A 25,024-nucleotide genomic window follows, 5' to 3' on the forward strand; every position below is an offset into this window, starting at 1 on the left:
AAATGGCAGATTTGAATTGCTCAATGACAAAATTAGCTATTTCAAGGACAGAACATCTGAACTGGGAAAGACAGGAGAAGAGAAAGGGAAAAGAATGGAAAGAATGGAACGAGATCTCAGGGAATTGAATGACTGTGAGATGCAAAAATATATGCATTATCAGTCTCTCAAAAGAAGAGAACGAGAAGGTGGCAGAAAGAATATTTGAGTAAATAATGACTGAAAACTTCCCAACCCTTACAAATGAGCAAGCAAAGCATACAAGGGAACCTTGATTAAGATTAAGTGACAACCTCTCTAAAATCATGAAGGTAAGAAGAAAATGGTATGATGTATTTCAGGTACTGAAAGAGAAAACTATCAGCCAAGAATTCTATATCTGGCAAAATTAGGGGGAATTTAAAGTTTTCACAGACAAATAAAAACTGAAAGAATATGTTACCAAAAGACCAGAATTACAAGCAATACTAAAGGGAGTGTTGCAGCCTAAAAGGAAAAAACAAGGGTGAGAAATTTGGAGAAGAGTGTAGAAATGAAGATTATTAGGATTGGTGAATTAAAGGGTAAAAAGACAGACAATAGTATGATATGACAACAGAGAACCAAAGGACGAAATGGACAAAGTAAGTAATGCCTTTACAGTATTAACTTTGAATGTTAATGAATTGAACTCCCCAATCAAAAGACATACACTGATAGAATGGACTAAAAAAATGAGCCATCTATATGCTGTCTACAAGAGACTCACCCCAGCACACAACCAGGTTGAAAGTGAAAGGTTGGGGAAAAAAAATATTCCACACAAAGAGTAACCTTAAAAGAGGTGTAATATTGGACAAAATAGGTTTTTAAACTGTTATAAGAGATGAAGAAAGTCATTACATAGTAATAAAAGAGGCAATTCACAAAGAAGAAATAACTCTAATAAAAATTTATGCACCTAACCTGGGTGCCCCCAGATACATGAGACATACACTGGCAAAACTAAAGGGAGAAATAGATGTCTCTACAACAATAATAGGTGTGATGGTTAGACTCATGTATCAACTCAGCCATGTAATTGTACCCAGTTGTTTGGTAAGGCAACCACTGCGCTAACTGTAATACAAGGACATTTATGGGCTTTAGTCATTGGTGAATTTATGGCACAGATGGCTGGTTACATCTGCATCAACCAGGGAGATTGCTGAGACCAATGAGTGACGCTTTATCCAATCAGCTGAGTGCCTTAAAAGGGGAAGGGATTCCAGCATTCAGAGAGAATTTCCCAGCTTATATTTAGACAGCCAACATCTGGAAATTCAGAGGACCTTCATTGGACTTTCATCGGAGTTCCTGGTTTGCAGCCTGCCTGCAGAACCTGGACTTGGGCACCTCCACAGTCACATAAGAGACACTTACAAAACCTCATATTATTTACAGATATCTCCTGTTAATTCTGTTTCCCTAGAGAACCTTGACTAATACAGTAGGGGACTTCAATACTTCTGGGTATTGCATAGAACATCTGGACAGAGGATAAATAGAGAGCTTAAATAATATGAAAAATTGAACCATGCCTAGCAGATATTTATAGAGCATTATACCCTAAAAGAGCAGGATATATATATATATTTTTTTGAGTGTACACTTTGGATGTGTTGGACAAGGCATGGGATCACACAGTGGACTCCTAGTGATGATAGACTGTGGTTAACCATACAAATACAATAATGTTCACTCAATAACTATAATAAATACACAGTATTAATACATGGTGTTAACACTAGGGTGGTATGGCAGTTTGAGGTTATTTATAAATTCCAAAAGAGAGCTCATGTTTGTAAACAGGTCTGTTCCTCTGAGCATGCTATCCTTTGCCTGTATTAGATTCAGCTGAGATGTCTTTGATTAAATTATGTTAAGATTAGGGAAGCAGACGTAGTTCAAGTGATAAGACCTCTGCCTACTACATGGGAGGACCCAGGTTTGATCCCTGAGGTCTCCTGGTGAAAAAGAAGAAGAGAAGGGGTGCCTGTGCAGTGAGCCAGTGCCCGCATGGTGAGTCAAGTGCCCACGTGGCAAGTCGAGTGTCCACATGGCAAGCCGAGTGCCTGCACAGTGAGCCAACTGCCCTTGTGGGGGCCCACCCAGCAAACTAAGAGCCCACACAAGTGAGTCACACAGCAAGGTGATGCCGCAACAAAAAAGAGACGAAGGGGAGTCAAGGTGAAGCACAGCAAAGACCAGGAACTGAGGTGGTACAATTGACAGGGAGCCTCTCTCCACATCAGAGGTCCCCAGGATTGAATCCCAGTGAATCCTAGAGGAGAGATGAGAAGAGAACACGAAAAAGAGAAATAGATACAGGAGATCACACAGTGAATGGACATAAACAGCAGGGCAGGAGAGGAGTTGGGAAAGAAAAAAAAAGATTAGGGCTTTGATTCAACCACATAAGTAAGGCATGATTCAGGGTTGAGTCCTTGCATGCACGGTGCTATATAAACTGACACTTACTCAAGAAGACACACAGAAGAATACACAGAAGAGGAGTGAATTTGGTTGTTTCGGTCCTGCCATGTAACAGAAAGGAGAAGATTAAAATACCTAAAGCCCCAAGGAAAGCTGAGTCATTCACCTGATAGTCTGCAGCTAAAGAGACCAGAGCCCCAAGCCACTGAGAAGGCCCAGAAAGGAACAAGCCCTATGCCAGCCTACAGCTGAGAGCAGAAGAAGTTGGGACCATGGAGCCTTAAGAGGAAGAGGAAGGCTGAACCCTCATAGAGATTGGCAACCTTCTTGCTTCAAACATGTGGCAACAGACTTTGGTGACAAAATACCTCTTATGGTATCTTGAGTTGGACTCTTTAGGGCCTTCTAACTGTAAGCTTTTACCCCAAATAAATACGTTTATAAAAGCCAACAGATTTCTGGTACTTTGCCTCAGCACCCCTTTGGCTAATACAGGTGGTTTATGGAGAAAATACACCAGATGTAACTATATATAGCAGTAATATTTTGATAACTTCTTTCATCATTTGTAACAAATGTTCAACAATAATGAAAGCTGTTGAGGGTGGAATGATGCATGGGAATCTTGTATACTATGTATGATTGCTTTCTTTTTTAAAGTTTTTTTATTTTTAAAGAAACTTTAGATTACATAAATGTTACATGAAAAATATGTGAGATTCCCATATACCCCACCAACTATATTCTTTTCAAGCACTCACGGATCCTTCTCCAGGACAGACAAAATACTGAGTCACAAAGCAGATGTCAATAAATTGAACAAGACTGAAATTATACAAAGGACTTTCTCCAATCATAATGGAATGAAGCCAGAAATCAATAATGGGTGGAAAAAGAGAAAACTTCTAAATATATGGAGATTAAACAACACACTTAAATAATCTGTAGATCAAAGAAGAAATTACAAGGGAATTCATTAATATCTTGAGATGAACTAAAATAAGAATACATCATATAAAAATCTATGAACACTACATAGGCAGTGCTAAGAGGGAAATTTATAGCCCTCAAAGCTTACATTAAAAAAGAAGAGAAGGCTAATACTGAAGATCTAATTGCACATCTGGAAAACTAGAAGAAGAACAGCATATGAACCCCAAACCAAGCCAAAGGAAAGAAATAGTAAAGATCCAAGCAGAAATAAATGAAACTGAGGGAAAAAAAAGAATCAACAAAATCAAAAGTTGGTTCTATGAGAAGATTAACAAAATGAACAAGCCCTTAGCTAGAATGACAAAAAGAGAGAGAAGCAAATAAAATCAGAAATCAGAGGAGTGGGCATTATCACTGACCCCACAGAAATGAAAGTGGTCACAAGAGGATACTATGAACAACTGTATGCCAAAAATCTAAACAATGTAGATGAGATGGACAAATTCCCAGAAACAAACGAACTACACAATGACCCTAGAAGACCTCAACAAACCAATCATAAGTGAAGAGACTGAAACAGTCATCAAAAACCTCCCAAAGATGGGAAGCACACTTGGCCAGTGGTTAGGGCATCCGTCTTCCACATGGGAGGTCCGCGGTTCAAACCCCGGGTGCCTCCTTGACCCGCGTGGAGCTCACGCAGTGCTGATGCACGCAAGGAGTGCCCTGCCACGCAGGGGTGTCCCCTGCATAGGGGAACCCCACGCGCAAGGAGTGTGCCCCATAATGAGAGCCGCCCAGCGCGAAAGAAAGTGCAGCCTGCCTAAGAATGGCGCCGCCCACACAGAGGGATGACGCAACACAAAGAGACACAGATTCCTGGGCCACTGACAACAACAAAAGCAGACAAAGAAGAAGACACAGCAAATAGACACAGAGAACAGACAACCGGGGAGGGGAAGCAGGGGGTTGGGGGGGAAGGGGAGAGAAATAAATAAATAAATCTTTAAAATAAAAAATAAAAAAAAGAAAATCAATTAGTGTAATAAACCACACTGATAAGCTAAAGAAGAAAAATCACATGATTCTTTCAAATGATGCAGAAAAGCATTTGACAAAACAGCACCCTTTCTTGATAAAGAACACTCCAAAAGATAGGAATAGAAGGATGCTTTCTCAATATAGTAAAGTGCATATATGAAAAACCTACAACTTGCATTGTACTCGAAGATGAAAGACTGAGAGCTTTCCCATGGAGATACAGAACAAGACAAGGATGTCCAATGTCATCACTGTTACTGAATATTGTGCTAGAAGTTCTAGCTACAGCAATAAGGATGGATAAAGAAATGAAAGGCACCCAATAGGTAAGGATGAAGTAAAACTTTCGGTATTCACTGATATGATCCTATATCTACAAAATTCTGAAAAATACACAACAAAGCTACTAGAACTAATAGATGACTTCAGCAAACTGGCAGGATACAATATTAATACACTAAAATCAACAGCATTTCTATACACTACTGATGTGCAATCTGAGGAGGAAATCAGAAAAAAAATTCCATTTATAATAGCAACTAAAATAATCACATATTTAGGAACAAACGTAACCAAGGACATAAAGGACCTGTATTCAGAAAACTATAAAACACTGCTAAAAGAAACTGAAAAAGACACAAATAATGGGAGGACATTTCGTGTTCATGGATTGGAAGACTAAATGTCATTAAGATACCAATTCTACCCGAATTGATTTACAGATTCAATGCAATCCCAATGAAAATTCCAAAAGCCTATTTGCAGAAATGAAAGAGCCAATTACCCATTTATTTGGAAAGGTAAATGGCCCCCAATAGCCAGAAATATCTTTAAAAGGAATAAGGAAATTGAAGGATTCTCATTTCCAGACTTTAAATCATCTTACCTAACTACAGTGGTAAAAAACAGCATGGTACTGGCATAAAGACAGACCTATAGACCAATGGAACCAAACTAATGATTCAGAAACAGACCCTCACATCTATGGTCAAGAGATTTTTGTCAAGACTCAAGCCCACCCAACTAGGGCAGAACAGTCTATTCAACAAATGGTGCTGGGAGAACAGGATAACCATATCCAAAGGAAAAAAGAGGACCCCTCTCTCATACCTTATACAAAAATTAACACAAAGTGGATCAAAGACATAAATATAAAATCTAGAACCATAAAACCCCTAGAAGAAAATATAGGGAAACATCTTCAAAACCTGTTGGTAGGTGGTGGATTCTTAAATCCTTACACCAAAAGCAGGAACAATGAAGGAAAACAATAGATAAATGAAACCTCCTCAAACTTTAAAGACATTTGTGATTCAAAGGACTTTGTCAAGAAGGTAAAAAAGGCAACCCACTCAATGGGAAAAAATATTTAAAAACCACATATCTGATAAAGGTTTGATTTTCATGCCATATAGTAAGATCATATAACTCAACAATAAAAGAGCAAGCAACACAATTAAAAATGGGCAAAAGACTTAGACATTTGCCCAAGAAGAAATATAAACGGTAAAAAAGCACTTGAAAAAATAGTCAATATCACTAGCTATTAGGGAAATGTAAATCAAAGACAATGAGATATCACTTCACACCTCATAGAATGGCCATTATTTTAAAAAAAGAAAAAAAAGAAACAGCAAGTGCTGGACAGGATGTGGCGAAATAGGAATACCTCTTCACTGTTGGTAAGAATGTAAAATGGTGCAGCCTCTGTGGGAGACATTTTGGCAGTTCCTCAAGACTTTAAATATCAAACTGCCATATGATCTGGCAATGCCTCTACTAGGAATATATCCAGAACTGAAAATAGTGACACAAATAGACATCTGCTCACCAATGTTCATTACCACGTTTTTCACAACTGCCAAAAGATGGAAACAACCCAAGTATCTATCAACCAATGAATGCATAAATAAAATGTGATATATACATAGGATGGAATACTATACTTCTATAAGAAGAAATGAAATTGATACCCATATGATAACATGGATGAACCGAGAAAGACATTATGGTGAGTGAAAGAAGCTGAACACAAAAGGACCAATATTGCATAGTCTCACTAACATGAACTATATAAAGTTAAAACTTAGGGGAAACGGACTTGGCCCAGTGGTTAGGGCATCTGTCTACCACATGGGAGGTCCGCGGTTCAAACCCCGGGGCCTCCTTGACCCGTGTGGAGCTGGCCCTTGCACAGATGCGCAAGGAGTGCTGCACCACGCAGGGGTGTCCCCCGCGTAGGGGAGCCCCACATGCAAGGAATGCACCCTTAAGGAGCACCGCCCAGCGCGAAAGAAAGTGCAGCCTACCCAGGAATGGCACCGCCCACACTTCCCATGCCGCTGACAACAGAAGCAGACAAAGAAACAAGACGCAGCAAATAGATACAGAGAAAAGACAACTGGGGGAGGGGGAGGAATTAAATAAATAAATAAATCTTTAAAAAAAAAAAAAACTTAGAGTATAGGTTACTAGGAAATAGAATGAAGACTGAGAAGGGGTGCTGATGCTTAACATATGTAGAATATTTAATTAACTTGACTGTAAAAGTGTGGAAATGAATAGAGTTGAAGGCAACACGTTATAGTGACTATAAAGTAACACAGCTGGTTTATAAATGTGATCTAGCTGAAAGGGGTAGTCTAGGGACGTAAATATCAATGGAAAGAAAGCTAGAGAATAATCTAGAGACTGAGTAACAGTGAACTCAGAGGTAAATGAGGATTGTGGTTAATAATACAAATACAAGAATGTTCTTTTATAAATTAAAACAAATGTACATCACTATTATAAAGTGGTTAAGAATATGGAGATGCAGGGGGAAAATACAATGAATGTAGTTTATGGACTATAGTTAATAGCAATATTGTAATATTCTTGCATCAATATCAGAGGTACTATGTTAATAATAGGGGAGTAAGAAAAAGATACGCTACAGACCAGAGTTGGTGGTAACAGTATGATAATGTTCTTTCATAATCTGTAACAAATGGTCCACAACAATGTAAGATGTCGGTAGAGGGGTGCTGTATGATAATTCTGCACATTGTGCATGACTGTTTTGTAAGTCACAACTTCTCTAATGAAAAATATATTTTTTAAAAAGATACTGTGAAATGTACATCAGTAAATTAGATTATTGAGGTGAAATGGAAAATCTCCAAAAAATACCACCCACAATGACTCAAGAATAGAAGATCTCAACACACCAATAACAAGTAAATAGATTAAATCAGTTATCAAAATCCTCTCAACACCCCAACCATCTTCATCAGCATAGATGATGACTCAAGGCTTACCAAGGCCACACTCCTAAATTCAAGTCTCAAGGGGTCCCTAACTAAGGAGGCAGTAGCAAGCAGGCTAACCTCAAAGAAGGAACAGAGCCCCCAAACCCTCGCCTCTATTGTACAAGAAACTATGAAATCCCCCAGCCCAGCCACCAAGGAAACCGGGACCCTAGACCAAGGAGAACAGTTAACAGGGCTTGGCTGGAAAAGGGGGAAGCTCAGAGCAGGCAGGGAGGGTCTTGGCCAGTGGGTGCTTTACTTTAAAAAAATAAAAATAAAAAAGAGATGTGGGGTGGAAAACCTCTCAATGAAGAAAAGCCCAGGACCAGATGGCTACACTGATGAATGTTACTAAACATTCCAATAACAGTGAACATCAATCCTGTTCAAACTTTTCCGAAAAATTGAAGAGGGGAAAATACTTCTTAATTCATTCTATGAGGCTAACATCACCTATACCAAAGCCAGATAAAGAAGCAAGAGAAGAAAATTAAACCAATTATCACCTACAGACAGATAAAAAAATATTCAACAAAATACTAGCAAACAATCCAACAGTACATTAAAAGAACTAGATGCCATGATCAAGTGGGATTTATTCCAGGGATGCAAGAGTAGTTCAACAGAAGAAAATCAATTAACGTAATATATCACATTAATGTAACAAAGGAAAAAAAATACGTGATCTTCTCAATTGACACAGAAATGCACTGGACAAATTTCAGCATCCCTTCTTAATAAAAACACATAGAAAATTAGTAATTGAAGGACATTTCCTCAACATGGTGAGGGGCATATATGAAAAGTCCACAGCTAACACATCATACTTAATGGTGAAAGGTTGAAATCCTTCCCTCTAAGAGTAGTGACAACAGAAGTATGTTCACTGGTCACCATGGTTATTCGACATTGTACTGTTAGTTCTAGACAGAGAAATTAGCAAGAAAAAGATATGAAAAGCATCTATATTGGAAGAAAGAAGTAAAACTTTCCCATTTGCAGATGGCATGATCCTATATATGGAAAATACTGAAAAGTCCACAACAAATCAAGTAAAGCTAATAAACAAATTTGGCAAAGTGGCAGGGTACAAAATCAACATGCAAAATTACTGCTGCTTCTATAGACTAGTAATGAACAAATTGAAAAGGAAATCAAGAAAAAATTACCTTTACAATAGCAATTAAAAGAATCAAATATCTAGGGAAAAAAACTAATGAAAAAATAAAAGAATTGTACATGGAAAACTAGAAAACACTACTGAAAGGAAATAAAGAACTAAACAAATGGAAGGACATTCAATGTTCATGGATTGGAAGACTAAATATTGTTAAAATGACAAAACGAATTTTTCTACCAAAAATAATTTACAGACTCAAAGCAATCTCAATCAAAATTCTAATAGCCTTCTTTGGAGAAATGGAAAAGTCAATCATCAAATTTATATGAAAGGGTAAGGACCCCCAATTAGCCAAAATCATCTTGGAATAAAGAAATCAAAAGTGAAAGACTCACACTTCCCAATATTAAAGCTCAATAGTCCCCCGTGTAGAGGAGCCCCACACACAGGGAGTGCGCCCCATAAGGAGAGCCACCCAATGTGAAAGAAAGTGCAGCCTGCCCAGGAATGGCGCCACACATGTGGAGAGCTGACACAGCAAGATGACACAGCAAAAGGAAACACAGATTCCCGTGCCGCTGACAACAACAGACGCGGACAGGAGAAGATACAGCAAATCGACACAGAGAACAGACAACCAGGGTGGGGGGGTGGAAGAGGAGAGAAATAAATAAATAAATAAATCTTAAAAAAAAACAAAAACAAAGCTATAGTAATCAAAACAGCATGACACTGGCAAAGGACTATAACTAAGACTAAGGGAATTGAATAAGAGTTCAGAAATAAACCCCCAAATGTATGGCCAATTATTTTTGAAAAGGGTGTCAAGTCCACTCAATTGGAAAAGAAGAATCTCTTCAACAAACGATGCTGGGGAAACCGCATATCCATATACAGAATTAAAGAGGACCACTATCTTACACTATTGAAAATTAGCTCAAAATAGATCAAATTCCAAATACAAGAACCAGGACTGTAAAACTCCTAGAAGAAAATGTAGGGAAGCATCTTCAAGATCCTGTGGTAGACAACAGTTTTTAGACTTTATACCAAAAGTATGAGCAGCAAAAGAACATATAGATATATAGGTCTTTTTCAAAATTAAAAACCTTTGCAAATCAAAGGACATTATCAAGAAAATGAAAAGACAACCTACAGAATTGGAGAAAATATTTGGAAAACCCACATATCTGAAATGGGTGTAATGTCTAGAATATATAAAGAAATCCTACAACTAATAATAAAAACACAACCCAGTTTAAAAATGGGCAAAATACTCAGACATTTATCCTAAGATAAACAAATAGTCAATAAGCATATAAAAAGATTCTCACCAGCATTAACAATCAGGGAAATGCAAATGAAACCCACAGTGAGATACTATTTCGTGTCCACTAGAATGGCTACTATTTAAAGAGCAGAAAATAACAAGTGTTGGAGATGATGCAGACAAATAGGAACACTTGTTCATTGTTGTTGGGAATGTAAAATAGTACATTCACTGTTGAAAACAGCTTGGCAGTTCCTCAGAAAGTTGGGTACAGAATTACCATATGACCTGTCAATCCCAGTTCTAGGTATATACCCAAAAGAATTGAAAGCAGGATTCAAGACCATATTTGCATAGCAATATTCATACTGGCATTATTCACAATTGCCAAAAGATGGAAGCAATCTAAATATCCATGAGCAGAAGAACACATAAACAAAATACTGTACATACACACAATGGAATATTATTCAGCTGCAAAAAGTAATGAAATTCCGATATATATGACAACATAGATGAACCTTGAAGACCTCATGTTGAGTGAAATAAGCCAGACACAAGAAGACAAATATTGTATGATCTCACTTACATGATATAATTATAACATGCAAATTCACAGAACCAGATATTAGAATATAGGTTACTGGGGTAGGGTACAGGGTGGGGAGTGCAGTTAATGCTCAATTGGTAGAGATTCTTATGAGGTAATAGAGAAGTTTTGGCAATCGAAGGTGGTGACCATAATACAACACTGTAAATGTACTGAACACCAATGAATTGTTTACCTCACAGTAGCTAAAATGGGAAATTTTAGGTTTTATATAAGTTATCAGAATAAAACTGTATAACACAAAGAATGAAATCTAATAGAAACTATGGACTATACCTAATAATACAGTAATAATGGCTCATCTATTGTAACAAATGTACTATATTAATGTAATGTATTTATAATAGGGAAAATGTAGAGATTGGGAGAATATGGGAACTCTGTACTTTAAACATGACTTTTCTGTAAACTTAGTATTTTAAAAATGTTTTTAACACAAAACAGAGACATTTTAATAACTAATAAACAGAGTCACAAATTGCATAACTTATTCAACACACAAGGTCAGACAAGTAAAAAGCAGCAGAGTTTTAATTTGAACTCAGACTGTCTAAATCTTAAATCCAAGCTCTTCAGCTGTGTGATATACCACATAGCTAATTTTAATTTTAAAATTAAAATTTTTAGCTTAGAGAAATATGGGATATCCTGAGAAAGCAGGAAGACAGAATTTCTCAATTGTTTCAGAAACAGACCAAATAAAAGTAGAGCTAGTATCAAATTCATGGCAAAAATAATCTTTTTTATATTGTTTTTCATCAAAATAAAAAAAATTCACACTACAAAATTTAAAATCAAAACATGTATAAATTTTTAAAACCTGTTACTTCATATAACACAACCTTATTTGAATGATTTAAAAGAACTCATCAGGGAGTGGGTATAGCTCAGTGGTTTGAGCACCTCCTTCCCATGTATGAGTTCCCAGGTTTAATCCGCAGTACCTTCTTCAAGAAAAACATCATTTTTAGGAAGAAATTAGAGGATTCTATTTAGACTGGAAATAAGCATTGGACCATTATTCTTAAGTACTATACTTTAAGCATAACCATCTATCAGTATTTACTATTGTGAACTTGGCTATATATCTCATTCTTGATTCATTTCTTGATTGTTCCAGAAAGGAGAAGGTTACTTTCAAGATCCCACTTTAACTGAAATGGAGATAAACTATAAATGCCAAGTACTACCTTCTGAAATATATTATCTTTCAAAAAAAGCTCAAAGCTGGGAGCAGATGTGGCTCAAGCAGTTAAGCGTCCGCCTCCCACATGGGAGGTCCCAGTTTCAGTTCCCAGTGCCTCCTAAAGAAAAACAATGAGTAGACAACAAGCAAAAAACAAACAAACAAACAAACAAAAAACCAACAAGCAGACATCAAGCAAAAATAATGAGCAGACAACAAGCAGTAAAAAATGAGCAGGGAGCAGATGTGGCTTAAGCAGTCGAGTGGCTGCCTCCCACATGGGAGGACCCAGGTTCAGTTCCCAGTGCCTCCTAAAAGAAAAAATAAACAGACAACAAGAGACAATGAGGAAAAAACAAACAAGCAGACAACGAGCACAAACAACAAGCAAAAAAAAAGAACAATGAGCAAAAACAATGAACAGATGAGGCCACCATCTGGGGGGGTAGAAAAAACTCAAAGCTCACAGAACTGAGAATCTAGTTACTATTTATACAAATAAATGATCTGAAGTACATATAACTTGTTCAAATAAAATTGGTTCAAATAAGAGAAGACAATTTCTTTGCCACTCCACCCTACCATTAAAATAATAATAAATTTATAAAATCACATAAAGCAAGAAAGATATTTACATTTTTTTGTCTTTTCTGCAGATCTGGCACAGGTTTCTTTGAGTAGATTACATAAATGCCTTGTAGCATTATTCCTGAAACAAAAGAGTTTGCCTAAGTATAATCTGATCTCAAAGTTAAAATCACATGTAAAAGTTATAAACATATTGTTACAATTTTAAAATTTGAGAAAATATTAAAATATTACATTTAACGTTTATCACGTAACACTGATAAATGAAAGAATGTCCAAACGTGGATTGACTGTACTGTTAACAAACATGATTTAATGACTGCCTCCCTTCAAAAGTAAAAGTGATAGCTCCTTAAAAGACAGGGTTAGGCTTTTCATTTACTAACTAGGCAATGGTTTCTTACCTATAAAAATTCTAGATGTCTAATCTTTAAAACATAAAATAAGAAAACTTTCTGACTAGGTATTCATTAAGTGAGTAATAGGACCCCTGGCTCTCTTGTTGAAGTTACTAAATATGTACAGCAGTTAGATTTAATTTTCTACTTATACTTTTCCTATAGAAATGAGTTAATACAGATTAACAATATTAACTGTTAATGATTTTAAAATCTATATTAGTTTAGTGAAAAGCAAAATTTAGAATATGACATAAACCATATCTTTTAACATTTTTAATGAGCTAATAAATGGAAAAGTTATGAATCACAGAAATCAAGGTGTTTTTGCTTTGTTTTATGTGGTATCCCAGGAAAAAAAAAACATTTTTCTAATCTTAACCCATTCCTATCATTGTGAACCATTATAAACAGGACCTTTTGAAGATGTTATTTTTAGTTGAGGTTTGGTCCAGTGAATAGGGATGGGTCTTAACCCTATTACTGGAGACCTTTATAAGCAGAAAGAAGGAGAAAGCCAAGGGAAGATGGAAGTCAACGGAGCCCAGAAGACACATGACAGTAAAGCCAAGGACCTAAGGATTGCCGACCGCCAGCAACAGAACACCACAGCCTTCGGAGAGAAAACACCTCGCTGATGCCTCGATTTTGGATTTCTAGCCTCAAAACCATGAGCCAATAAATTCCTGTTGTTTAATTATTTGTTTTAGCATCTGGGTAACTAAGATGTTAGGAAATCTAATCCTGAGTCCCATCACAAAGAATCAGAAACCCTGGAGAAAAGGAGAACCAAGGATAGTTTTAATAAGCCCTGCAGGTGTTTCTGATGTTCACTCAAGTTTGAGAACCACTTGTCTAGAGGGATGTGACAGTTTGAAGCTTTCTGTAGATCCCAGAAAAGATTGTGTTCTTGAAGCTAATCCATTCCTGTGGGTATGGGACCCTTTGATTGGACTGGATTCAGTTGGGGGAGGCTCTGATTGGAATACTTCAGTGAAGTATGATGTGATCCAGGATGGGTCTTGGTACTCTTGCTGGAGTCCTTTATAAATGGAGGACTGAAAGCAGAGACACACAGAGGAAAAGGTGCAGAGATGGAGAGAAGGAACCCAGGAGCTCAGAGAGGAACCCAAGAAAGAGAAAGCCCCAGATGGAGCAGCCAGAAACAGAAGCAACAAGACCCAAAAGAGAAGCAGATGCCTCCATGTGCCTTGCCACTTGGAATAAGTCCAGGATCACCAGCAGTCAACCTTTGGTGAGACAGCATCTCTGATAATGGCTTGATTTGGACATTTTCACAGCCTCAGAACTGTAAGCCTTTTACCTCATAAATTCCCATTCTAAAAGCCAACCTGTTTCTGATATATTACTCCCAGCAGCTTTCAGCAAACTAAAAGAGGGAAACCTTTTGATTGTGACTGAATTTGTAAAAAATAAATAAATAAATAAGACAAACGACCATAAACATACATCTTAACTACAATTTGAAGCATCAACCTCATTATACCTGTGAGGGGCCTTTCCCTGTCACTTTAAGGTGAGGGTATAGAGAAGTATATATGCCTCTACTGACAATATGCTCTCCAAACCACAACAACCTTTGGGGCAGCATGGCCTGTCATAAAAGCCAGTCATATACTCCATAAATGCTCAATCATCCAATCAAAAAATATTTATTGCAAGTCCACTATTCACTCTCCATGACTCAAATTGAGAATTCTTAAAACCCTTCAATGACTCTAAAATGTCTGCAGCAGCATTCAAACTTTTTTTTCTAAAATCCTTTTTAAAAATGAAATCTTATCTGAATACATAAGATTTAAAACCATATAAAAATAAAACTGTTCTTGTTGAAGTCAGGAGAGGAAGAGAGCTATAGATGTGACCAGTCAGGCTTTCCTTCAGCATACCTCTTGAAACCCCTACTCTCCATACCCATTTCTAGAAAAAATCAAAACTCCTGAACATGGCAGGGAATACTAGGGTAGCAATCGCTAACTTCCCTGTTGGCTTGCTCCTATTCATCCTTCAGACAACATCTTTTATAGAAATGTTATTGCCCAAAGTGGGCTCACTGCCCAATAGATGGTACACAGAGGTCAATGCCATGACACCAGGACTTCGAGAGGGAAAAAAAAAAGAGTTTGTTATGAGCAGCTCATCAAGGAGACAGGAGGTAAAAACCTCAGATCTGTCTCCCCAAGCTGAAGAGGTCTGAGACATTCATGCAGTTTCAGGTAGGTGGGTTAGGGGTGTGGTTTAGGATAAGCTGACATGATATGGGTTAAGGGGCAAACAAAGTGGAGCAAGCACAGTTCTAAATCATGCATCGCCATGTTAAAAAATGATGGCTTAGCCTGATTGGTAGGTATGATTTTTATTAGTATAATTAGGCAAAGGTAACTTTAGGTCAGAGCTTTTCCTGACTGCACATGTCCTAGTAGCTAGAGTCAGGCAGAACTGGTTTTAACAGGTGATGCAAAGGGAAAGGAAACAGTAACTTTTCTTGCAAGGTAGTATATTTCTTTTGAATAAACAGGAGGAGGTGGAAGCTGTAACTTTCAGTTGACATTTCAGAAAGCATTCTCTGAGAACCATCACCACTGTGTACCTATGGGACCAGACTTGACTTTCCATTAACTTACAAATTATTTAAACTAATTCCAAAAATGTTATGTTCTCTCAGATGACAACTGGCAACTAATTATTTAAAGCCAAAACTTACATTCAACTGAAACAAATGCTGAAAAGAGAAGGAAGCCATACCCCCAAATAAAATTACTCCCTCCACAAGAAAAATGGCAGTCTATACTGTACTACATATACTATACTATACCCGTAACTAAAGTAAATTGTCATGGTATCCACAGAAACTCAAACATTTATTAATGGAGGCAGCAGCAATTTTAAGAAAGTTCATAAAGCATCAGATATTTGTTGAGAGCTACAACAGGCTTTCTATCTTCAGATCTGCTTCAATCACATACCCATATAAGTGACCACCAAGTATCAAACATATAGAAGGCACACAATGTTACAATTTTCCTCCCTTCCTCCTAAAACCAAACCTCATTTAGGCAGAGAAAAATTAAGGTATACCATTTACATTTTATCCTTCAACCCACCTCTCTGCAACCCCTATTCTTTCCCCCACCTACCCACTTCCAAGATTAAATCAACTCCTTAACATGGCATGGCATGGTATAAGTTGCTTATCAATTAGGCTAAAACAAATAAACAAATTTGACACTCTATATGGATCCATACATTGCATTCTAACTATTCAATATTTACTTGGAGGATGAATTAAATTTCATTTATATATTAAATTCTACATGATATATATATTACTAAACAGAAAGCTAAAAATGTAACATGGGTCCACATGGCATAGTAAAGCCTTACATGGAATATCAATATGGTTAATATTGAATATATAAGACTGTTTTTCTTTCAAATTTAACAAATGTTATGTATGTTAAAGTTACAAGATGTTAATATCAGGAAAAAAAAACATTATGCCAAGTGAAAGAAACCAAACACAAAATACTACATATTGTATGATTCCATTTATATAAAATATAAATATAAGTCAATTTATAAAGATGGAATTAGAATAGTGGTTATGTAGGGCTGGTGAAGGATAGAGGGATTGAGAGGTGACTATTAAAGGGTGTTGGGTTTTTCTTTTTGGAGTAATGAAATTGTTCTAAAATTTTTTGTGGGGTGAATGTACAATACTGTGATTATACCAAAAGCCATTGATTGAACACTTTAGATAGATTCATGGTATGTGAAGTATATGAGTAAAACCTCTTTTAAAAAATTCTCCATGAATAATCTGAAATGAGATGGAAAAGACATAAAATAAGGCTTAGCTATGGCCTAGAACAAAGTAAAGAAAAAGTAAAAACAATACTGAAGTTTTAAGCAAAAGTTAATGGGAGAATTATAGAGCCACTGGCAAAAACAGGAATTTGAAAGTATGAATTAGCTTAGAAATAGAAAAGAAGTTGAACCCTATTTTATAGTGCTGTACCTAAGGCAACAGTAAAACAGAAATATAGATAATATACTGCAGTGATAGATACAGGATTATCAGGCATCTTTTCTGACAGCAAGCCATGGTTCTTCCTAATCCCTAACATTTTAAAATGAGAAATTATTAGCCAGTTGACCATAGTTTGCCAAATGCAAGAATTTATATCCATGGGTTTTTTTCAAAGCATTCAAGTAGAATCTGCTTTCAAGTTAATATTATGCAATAAATTGTTGGGAAAGAACAAATTTATTAAATTAATACTTACTCTTTTATTAAATCTTTATTTTCTTGAATTCCTTCTTCTAATTTCAAACTTACTTTTTCATTTTCAAACTAGTTCACAAAACAGAAGAAGAGTTCATCGCATTTTGCTTAGCAAAATAAACATGAGTATAACCACCAGTATTTCTTGTTAATACGCCACAAGTCTAAAAGAATTATTTTCTTTCCATGCAAAAAGGAACTTCTTTCCCAGTTAATTTATTTCCCCCAAGAAATGGATCTCACCTTTATCAGTCTCAAATCAAGTCTGCTGAATCATCTCCAAAAAGCATTCAACAATATTTTAATGCGGTATCTTTTCTAAACATTTTGAAGTGATGTTTTATCTTTGCTCTAACCCAATGTTGCATTTTCTCAACATTTTTCTTTCATTCTATGCCATAAAATCAAAGCTAAACAGTTTCAAAATTAAAGTTTTATCTAAAAGTCTCATAAAAAACATCAAATATCATAAATTATATAAATAACAAAAACTCTTTATAATGAATTAAAATCTTTACATCAGTCTTTATTGAAAGTAATTTATTATTTCTCTAATCATTAAAATTAAGATTTGTGTAACTTGTCCTGTGTTCATTCCTAAAAACTAATAAAGGTTCAAAAAAGAACTGTCAAAAAAAAAAACTGTCCTTAGAATCCACATGATAGAAATAATACTAAACCAACCTCCCCTGAAATACTTGATTTTCAATAGTATTATGAGAAGATTTACTCATGATATTTTCAGTTCAAAATTTCATTATACCTGTAGCTCCTGAATGGCTTTACGCTGTGCTTCAATTATCTTTCTATTTTCTTGCAATTTAGTTTCTTTCTGCTTCAGTTCAGATTCAACACTCACTTTCCACTTCTTGATCTTTTCAGCCTCCTTATACAGTTTTGAATACAGTCTGCTCATTGGCTCTGAATTCTATTAAAAGAGGTTTTCAAAACTTAGGTCAATTGTTCAAATTTTTAATGTAATTAAAAATATAATAATAATAATATAAGCTGCCTGTTGAAAATATACATGATTAATAGTATATCAACAGTTGGGACCAAATCTCTCCTTAATTTATGCCCTGATATCATAATGAAAACTACATAAACTCTTTTAAACTATTAAAATTACTTACTGCTACTTCACTAAAGTTACTGGTCATTTGACTAAGTTATACTTTGCTAACTAAAAGTAAATGGTTCCAAAATGTGCTTAAGTCAGAACTTCGAGATATTTTAGACAATGAAAGAATCCGACTGGTTAAAAGTTAAAACTCTACAACAAAATCTATAAATCTTAATAATGGTCTTGAAACATTCTGATTATTCAAATAGTTTGAGGACTAAGGTGCTTCAGTGAACTTTAAAATATAAAAACAAGAAAAATAATAGTGAACACAAGGTATAATCTTCATCAGTCTGAGGTCTTACTTGGACCTCCTGCCTTTTTTATTCACATTATAAAGTAAATGCCAGGGTTTATTTTTTTAAAAGTCACTCTGATTTCTGTTTGTCAATAGCTCTTTGTTTACTCATAAAATATATTCTATATTAATTTAAAATTCTATGATACGATAATCATAGCTACAAACATATAGCACTTTAGCAGGCCATGGAAGTTATCCATTTTAAAGATGTCTAAATGCCAAAAGAATGCTATTTTAAAACTAAAATAGATATTGTAGCATGTCCAACAAATTCCTTAATAAACTAGCCAACAATCAATTTAATCTATTTAAAATTTATTTTGTAAAATATTGGCTTGATTCTCAGTCTTTTCACATCTTGTATGCGTCTCCTCTCTTCTATTCTTGATTTCTATTGTTTAAAACCCCTCTTCTATTCTTGATTTCTATTGTTTAAAATTAAATTGCCCCGAAAGAAATGCATGCTTTTATAGCCAAGAAAAATACAGAAGCCTTGTGTTTCAGCAACTTAAAAGGACAAAGGGAAAAAAAGACTTTATTTTAAAACATTAACCAAATATTAATCCATTTGAAGCTTCAAAAGAAATAATAATAAATTATACTCCAAGAACAAGAAATTTGATGTGGATGGGAAAACTTCTGACCTCAAAATCAGAGTCTTTTAGTCCTTCCTGGTAGTGACAACTTTCAGAATTGTCAACCTAGAAAATGAATAAATGTCTCCTATAAGAAAATATTTCTAAGAGTTTCCAAATTGTAACAATTAGATAAGAAATAATAGTAATCCAACAACTAAAAAGTTTTTCAAGCAAGCAATTCAATAGTTAAACAGATTATACCTACATATACCATATTTAACTGACCTGTTCAAGCATGGGCAAAAAGTTAACTTTTTGTAAAGCAGGATCTATAAGACAAAAAGACAATTGCAATCAAATATGTGAAAGTCTTATTATTTTTAATATTAAATACTATACCTAGCTTTAAAGGATATCAATATAATATTTATGTTATATTTTCAATAACTACTTATATTTACAGAAAAATATTTCTGTGTAAGCCATTATATTGCTTTTCCTGTCTCCTACCTGAATCAATGTTTTCCCCAGTTTTAGTCATTGCAAATGGCAAACCAAAATCATCTTCAATACATTTGTTGAAACTCTAGAAAAACAGACAAAGAAGTTTTAAACATACTGTCTCATACTACTCTGATAACTAGCAATCTAATACATGTATATAAAGAAGTGACTATTATTGAAATCCTTTTACAGTACTTACAATGCTTAAAATACCAAAAGTTTTTGCTATGCAGAGTTATTAGGTTGGGAAGTGGACCTGGCCCAGTGGTTAGGGCGTCTGCCTACCACATGGGAGGTCCGTGGTTCAAATCCCGGGCCTCCTTGACCCGTGTGCAGCTGGCCCATGCACAGTGCTGATGCATGCAAGGAGTGCTGTGCCATGTAGGGGAGCCCCACGCGCAGGGAGTGCGCCCCGTAAGGAGAGCCGCCCAGTGCGAAAGAAACTGCAGCCTTCCCAGGAATGGCGCCACACACACGGAGAGCTGACACAACAAGATGACGCAACAAAAAGAAACACAGATCCCCGTGCCGCTGACAACAGTAGAGGCGGACAAAGAAGAACACGCAGCAAATAGACACAGAACAGACAACTGGGGGGGTGGGGGAGGAGGGGAGAGAAATAAATAAATAAATCTTTAAAAAAAAAGAGTTATTAGGTTTTTCTATTTATAAGATGAAACTAAACTATCAATTTCTAGGTATTCAAGAGTAATATTAAGTTTAAACTAGTTTAGAATATTAGTCATTTTCTTCTATTTCATTTTTATCTTCCCCTTGCTAGAATTGAGAATTGTAGGAAAAGCTCTGTTCTGCCTGAGAAACTTGGGTATGCTTCATTCTTTCCAGTGAGAACTCTATTATGTAAAGGAACATGATTTCCTTTTTGTCCTGCCCATCAGGAAGCTCAGAGCCAAATCTGAAGTTCTGTCACAAAATTAGCAATATGTAAGCATATTTATAGTTACTTTTTCCTTGGTCCTAATGGTCTCCTAATTTATATTTTACTATTTCATTATAAATATCTTATAAGTTGCCTCAAATCTTTTACAGAAAGAGGAAGGAAAGGTTAAAATAAGCTCTTCCCACTAGTATGCAGAGCTCTGCAGCAACATATTATTTCTTTAAATGAATAATGCCTACAGAATCGGTATGCTCAATATTCATTCAAAGCAGTACTTTTCAAAATTCCTGGGTAAACCAGACCATATTTACTGAAAAGAAGTAACTATAAAATATTGACACCCAGAAAACATACCTTGCCTCATTTGCCTAAAGTTAAGAATAAAAAAAAAAAAGAATAGTCAAACCAAGATTCAGATGCAAATTTACCTTGAAGAATTTAGAATCTCCTCCCAAGGTCTGAGGTTTCACTGCAGACACCTGACTGCTGCTTAATCTTGGTGGTACAAACAATTTAAAGGGTTTTTGCTTCTCCATTTCCTCTCTCCCAGTTGTAAAAATCTGTTTCAAAAGAAGTTTCCCATTGTTTCACTAATATACTATTCTTTATTTTAAAAGATTATATAAAAAGGAATCAATGTAATCCTTGCTCCCGTGCTTACTCATAAAAAGCAAAACCACAGACTAATTCGATCATTCACAAAGTACCAAAAACAGAAGTGAAGAAGCGTGGAAATACGCCAGAACCGCCAAAAGTTTCATATCAAAAATTATTTTTACTAACATAGACCCAACAATTTATCAGCTTCTAAGTGAAAAGCCGCTATAATATGGTGAGGAAACAATGTATATATTTTTTAAAATAGCAGAAGACAAATATGCAAATCAATAATGACATCTTTTTCAAAATATAAGGCACAACAGATTGAAAGGGCATCGCTGAAGCAGCTTCACAGCCCTGCTCATCGCGGGCGGTGGAAGGTCAAAGCCCCTTCTTCATGCCCCCCGTTCCTCCACCACCAATCACGGCGGCGGCTTAGGACAGCGAGGACTCGGCGCGTGGCTGGGACAGACTGGGCAGAAAGCCCTTGCTAGCCCCGTTACCGTGCATCGAATTGCCAGCAGGAACTCATTTTCCTAGAAGGCTGCCAAGAAGCATGTGGTGGATGGCTGCATCCAAGCAGATGCAGAAACAAAATACAAACCCAGCTCTGGGTTGCATCTTCAGGACGTGCACCTGTCCTTACGCTGGAAGAACTAGCGGGAAACCAGAGACTCCGTGTCCCCGCGAACCGCTACCTACTATTTACTAGGTACCAGAAAGAACCAACCCAAGCTTCGGCCTCCGAACCTCAGAAAAGGCGGGAAATCGCTCCACCTCCACCGTGGGCACGCGAGGGGCGTCCCCGGCAGCTGTTTAACGGCCAAATAACGGTCCGCGGCGACGCTTCAAAGGCGCCCGAGACCTAGATCTCGCGAGATTTCCCTTCCCGCTAGTAACAATTCTTTCCTGGATTCTGTTTGCCCTTCGTACTGACATTCTTGAAGCTTCTGCTATTGTCAAAGAATGCCGGGAGGGCTGTGTCGGTTGCTTGGATAGAGGGGAGCCCAATGTGAAAAATCCATTCCTGCCCTCCGAAAGCTCACAGTCTTTGGAGGGAAACGTGCAAACACTTAAAAGCGCAGTGTACACACATCTTAAAAAGTGATGTTTTCAAAAAGTCAGGAGAAAATAGGGGAAGTGGTAGTTAAGATGGTTTGTAGAATCAGGAGAGACCTCACAGATGTGGCATGCTTCTATTACTCCTTCAGCCGAGAACAGAAGGGTGAATAGTCAGAGAGTCAATGGGAACATTCCTGACCGAGGGAAGGTGGACACGCGCTCCATTTATGAGAGAGATTAATGTGGTGTCCCTGCAAGCTGTTCTTTTTTGAGGACGGGTAGGAAAACGGCAAGGCATGTGCCTCGAGACTTAGAAAGCAGTTAGGGAGGCCTTCCAAAGGATTTTGGATTTGGGCTGTTAAGGATGGAAATCCTGAAGAAGTTTGAGGAAAATTGTGGAAAGAAAACTGGTAGTGTAAAGAATGGTTTAGGGTTATGAGGCTACTGTTTTTAGGAGACAGTTTTAGTAGTCTGAGTAGGACAAGAGGATCTGAGCTTCTAAGATGAATGCCTGCTTTCAGATTTGGGCACCTAGAAACATAAATATCACAGTGCTAAGTACCTGAGTTTGGACAATAAGATAATGAGTTCAGTTTTGGATATAATGACTGCTTTCTAACTTTCCCCAGGTCTCATAATATAACATTTCTGGAGGACTTTAGCAATACTTTCAAATAATCCATTTTGGTTTTGTATGCATTCATCAGACATTATATAGTTTCTGCTAAAATTATAAAATTATTGAGATGGAAATGACCTATGGATAATCCAGTTTAACTCCCTCATTTTACATTTTGAGGAAACTGAGAGCCAGAGAGATATAGTTATGGCAGAACTGAGTCTTGACACCTTAAAGAAGATAAGATACTCCAAGAGATGGTACCAAGAGAATGCTTAAGGTACCCTTGGGAATAATAATTGATACATTTAGTTAAGATTTTAAGTTGAAGATATAAATTCAATATTCCAACATTTTAATATTATACAATAGTGAAACATTGAACTATGGTCTTTTATTCTTTATTGAAAATGAATATGTACTCCTAGTATATTTACTTATATTCACAGTATTTTGTCTACTCATAACTAGTCTTGGGAAACGGACTTTGGCCCAGTGGTTGGGGCGTCCGCCTACCACATGGGAGGTCTGCGGTTCAAGTCCCGGGCCTCCTTGACCCGTGTGCAGCTGGCCCACGCGCAGTGCTGATGCACACAAGGAGTGCCGTGCCACACAGGGGTGTCCCCCGCGCAGGGGAGCCTCACGCGCAAGGAGTTCACCCATAAGGAGAGCTGCCCAGCGCGAAGGAGGGAGCAGCCTGCCCAGGAATGGCGCTGCCCACACTTCCCGTGCCGCTGATGACAACAGAGGCGGACAAAGAAACAAGATGCAGCAAAAAGACACAGAAAACAGACAACCGGGGGAGGGGAGGGGAATTAAATAAATAAAAATAAATCTTAAAAAAAAAAAACCAAAAAACTAGTCTTTCAGAACAATAGTGCCAGCACAGAATTTTTAGTTTTTATGTATTTCACATGAAATTTATTTTAATATATTGCCCTCCCATCCCTACAAGGACTAGAATGTTTATGGAAAGATTTCATGTTTTAAGAACTTCCTTTATTCTACAAAATATGTTGGTTAAAATATCAAAATGCTGACTGCTAGGATAAGCAGTAAATTAAGCTAAATTTCTCAATATGATAAAATATTTTTAATTATTTTAATTTTTCAATATTTTGACATCACAAATTTTCTAATTTGAGTTTTACATAAAGAGTCTTTCTTTTTTTAAAAGAATTAAGGAAAGGTAAGAGTTGAGCAAAGTTTTGTTGCTCTTTAATGGTTTATAAAATGTTATAACAGCAACAGGTTTAAAATGTTAGCTCATTTTTCCATCATTCTGCCTTTAATTAATAAGGTCCACAAATTGCCTTTTTTTATTAAAACTATTTCCACTAGCTAGCCTTTTTCATGTCTTTAAGTAATTATATATTTTTATTTAATTTTCTACTAAATGGAAAAAAATGGAGTTTCTCCAGGTAAGTAATCTATTTAGTATTATTCCCTTTGGAAGGAACTGTGCAATAGCAACTATTGCTTCTTTTGAATCCATCTTGAAAAGAGTCCTAGATGTCCTTCTTGTGGTGGTCCTATAGTCCACAAAATTTGATAAGAACTGATGATGCTCATTTTATGGTGAAATATTGGTAACAAAGCAATCCCATTCATGTTCTTAAAGCAGTCATCCTATGATGATAGAGTAGATAAACAATCTAGATCTAGGAAGTTTAAGATAAATCAAAACATTCTAAAATTTCAGCAATATGAATACAAATTCCAATTCTGAGTGAGTAAATGAGTCAGTTGGGGGTCCTTTGTTTTCCAAGTGCTAAGTATTTCTGAGTAGTTATGATTCAGTGTTCTTAGTTCAGTAAGCCTCCCTACAAGACGGGCAAAATGCTGTAGATCTTCTGGATGATACATTTTTGAATATTTATACAAAATTTGTAAAACTGGTTCTTGTAAATTTTCCACATGTTCCTTATTTTTAAGGCATGGACGATCTGAAAAACATCATATTTATTTTAATGTATACATTTACTTTAATGTAAAAAGGTAAAGTTTAATTTAAAACAATGCAATCTCAAAAAATAAACATCTAATATCTACTGAACCCTTAATATATGCCAGATATTATACTAAGCATCTTGCTTCTATGCATTAACTTGTTTAATCTTCATGGTACTCTGTGAGGTTA

The 25,024-nt window shown here is 36.3% G+C and overlaps 1 protein-coding gene across 4 annotated transcripts in view; it reads right to left on the reverse strand.

Moving 5' to 3' along the window:
• SYCP1 (synaptonemal complex protein 1) overlaps nt 1–25,024 on the reverse strand; it is a 177,363-nt gene that overhangs the window by 149,232 nt on the left and 3,107 nt on the right. For 3 of the 4 annotated variants that reach the window (XM_071217189.1, XM_071217188.1, XM_071217186.1), the window contains exons 2-8: nt 21,032–21,163; nt 19,709–19,784; nt 19,484–19,527; nt 19,265–19,321; nt 17,960–18,124; nt 17,198–17,265; nt 12,540–12,613 (exon numbers count right to left, since the gene is read on the reverse strand). In XM_071217189.1, the coding sequence (XP_071073290.1) occupies nt 12,540–12,613; nt 17,198–17,265; nt 17,960–18,124; nt 19,265–19,321; nt 19,484–19,527; nt 19,709–19,784; nt 21,032–21,163 (616 nt within the window). The remainder of the gene's footprint in view (nt 1–12,539; nt 12,614–17,197; nt 17,266–17,959; nt 18,125–19,264; nt 19,322–19,483; nt 19,528–19,708; nt 19,785–21,031; nt 21,164–25,024) is intronic. The other variant, XM_071217187.1, reaches the window with a different exon arrangement.

This window comes from Dasypus novemcinctus, chromosome 9 (genome assembly GCF_030445035.2).
Source record: "Dasypus novemcinctus isolate mDasNov1 chromosome 9, mDasNov1.1.hap2, whole genome shotgun sequence".
NCBI lineage: Eukaryota > Metazoa > Chordata > Mammalia > Cingulata > Dasypodidae > Dasypus > Dasypus novemcinctus.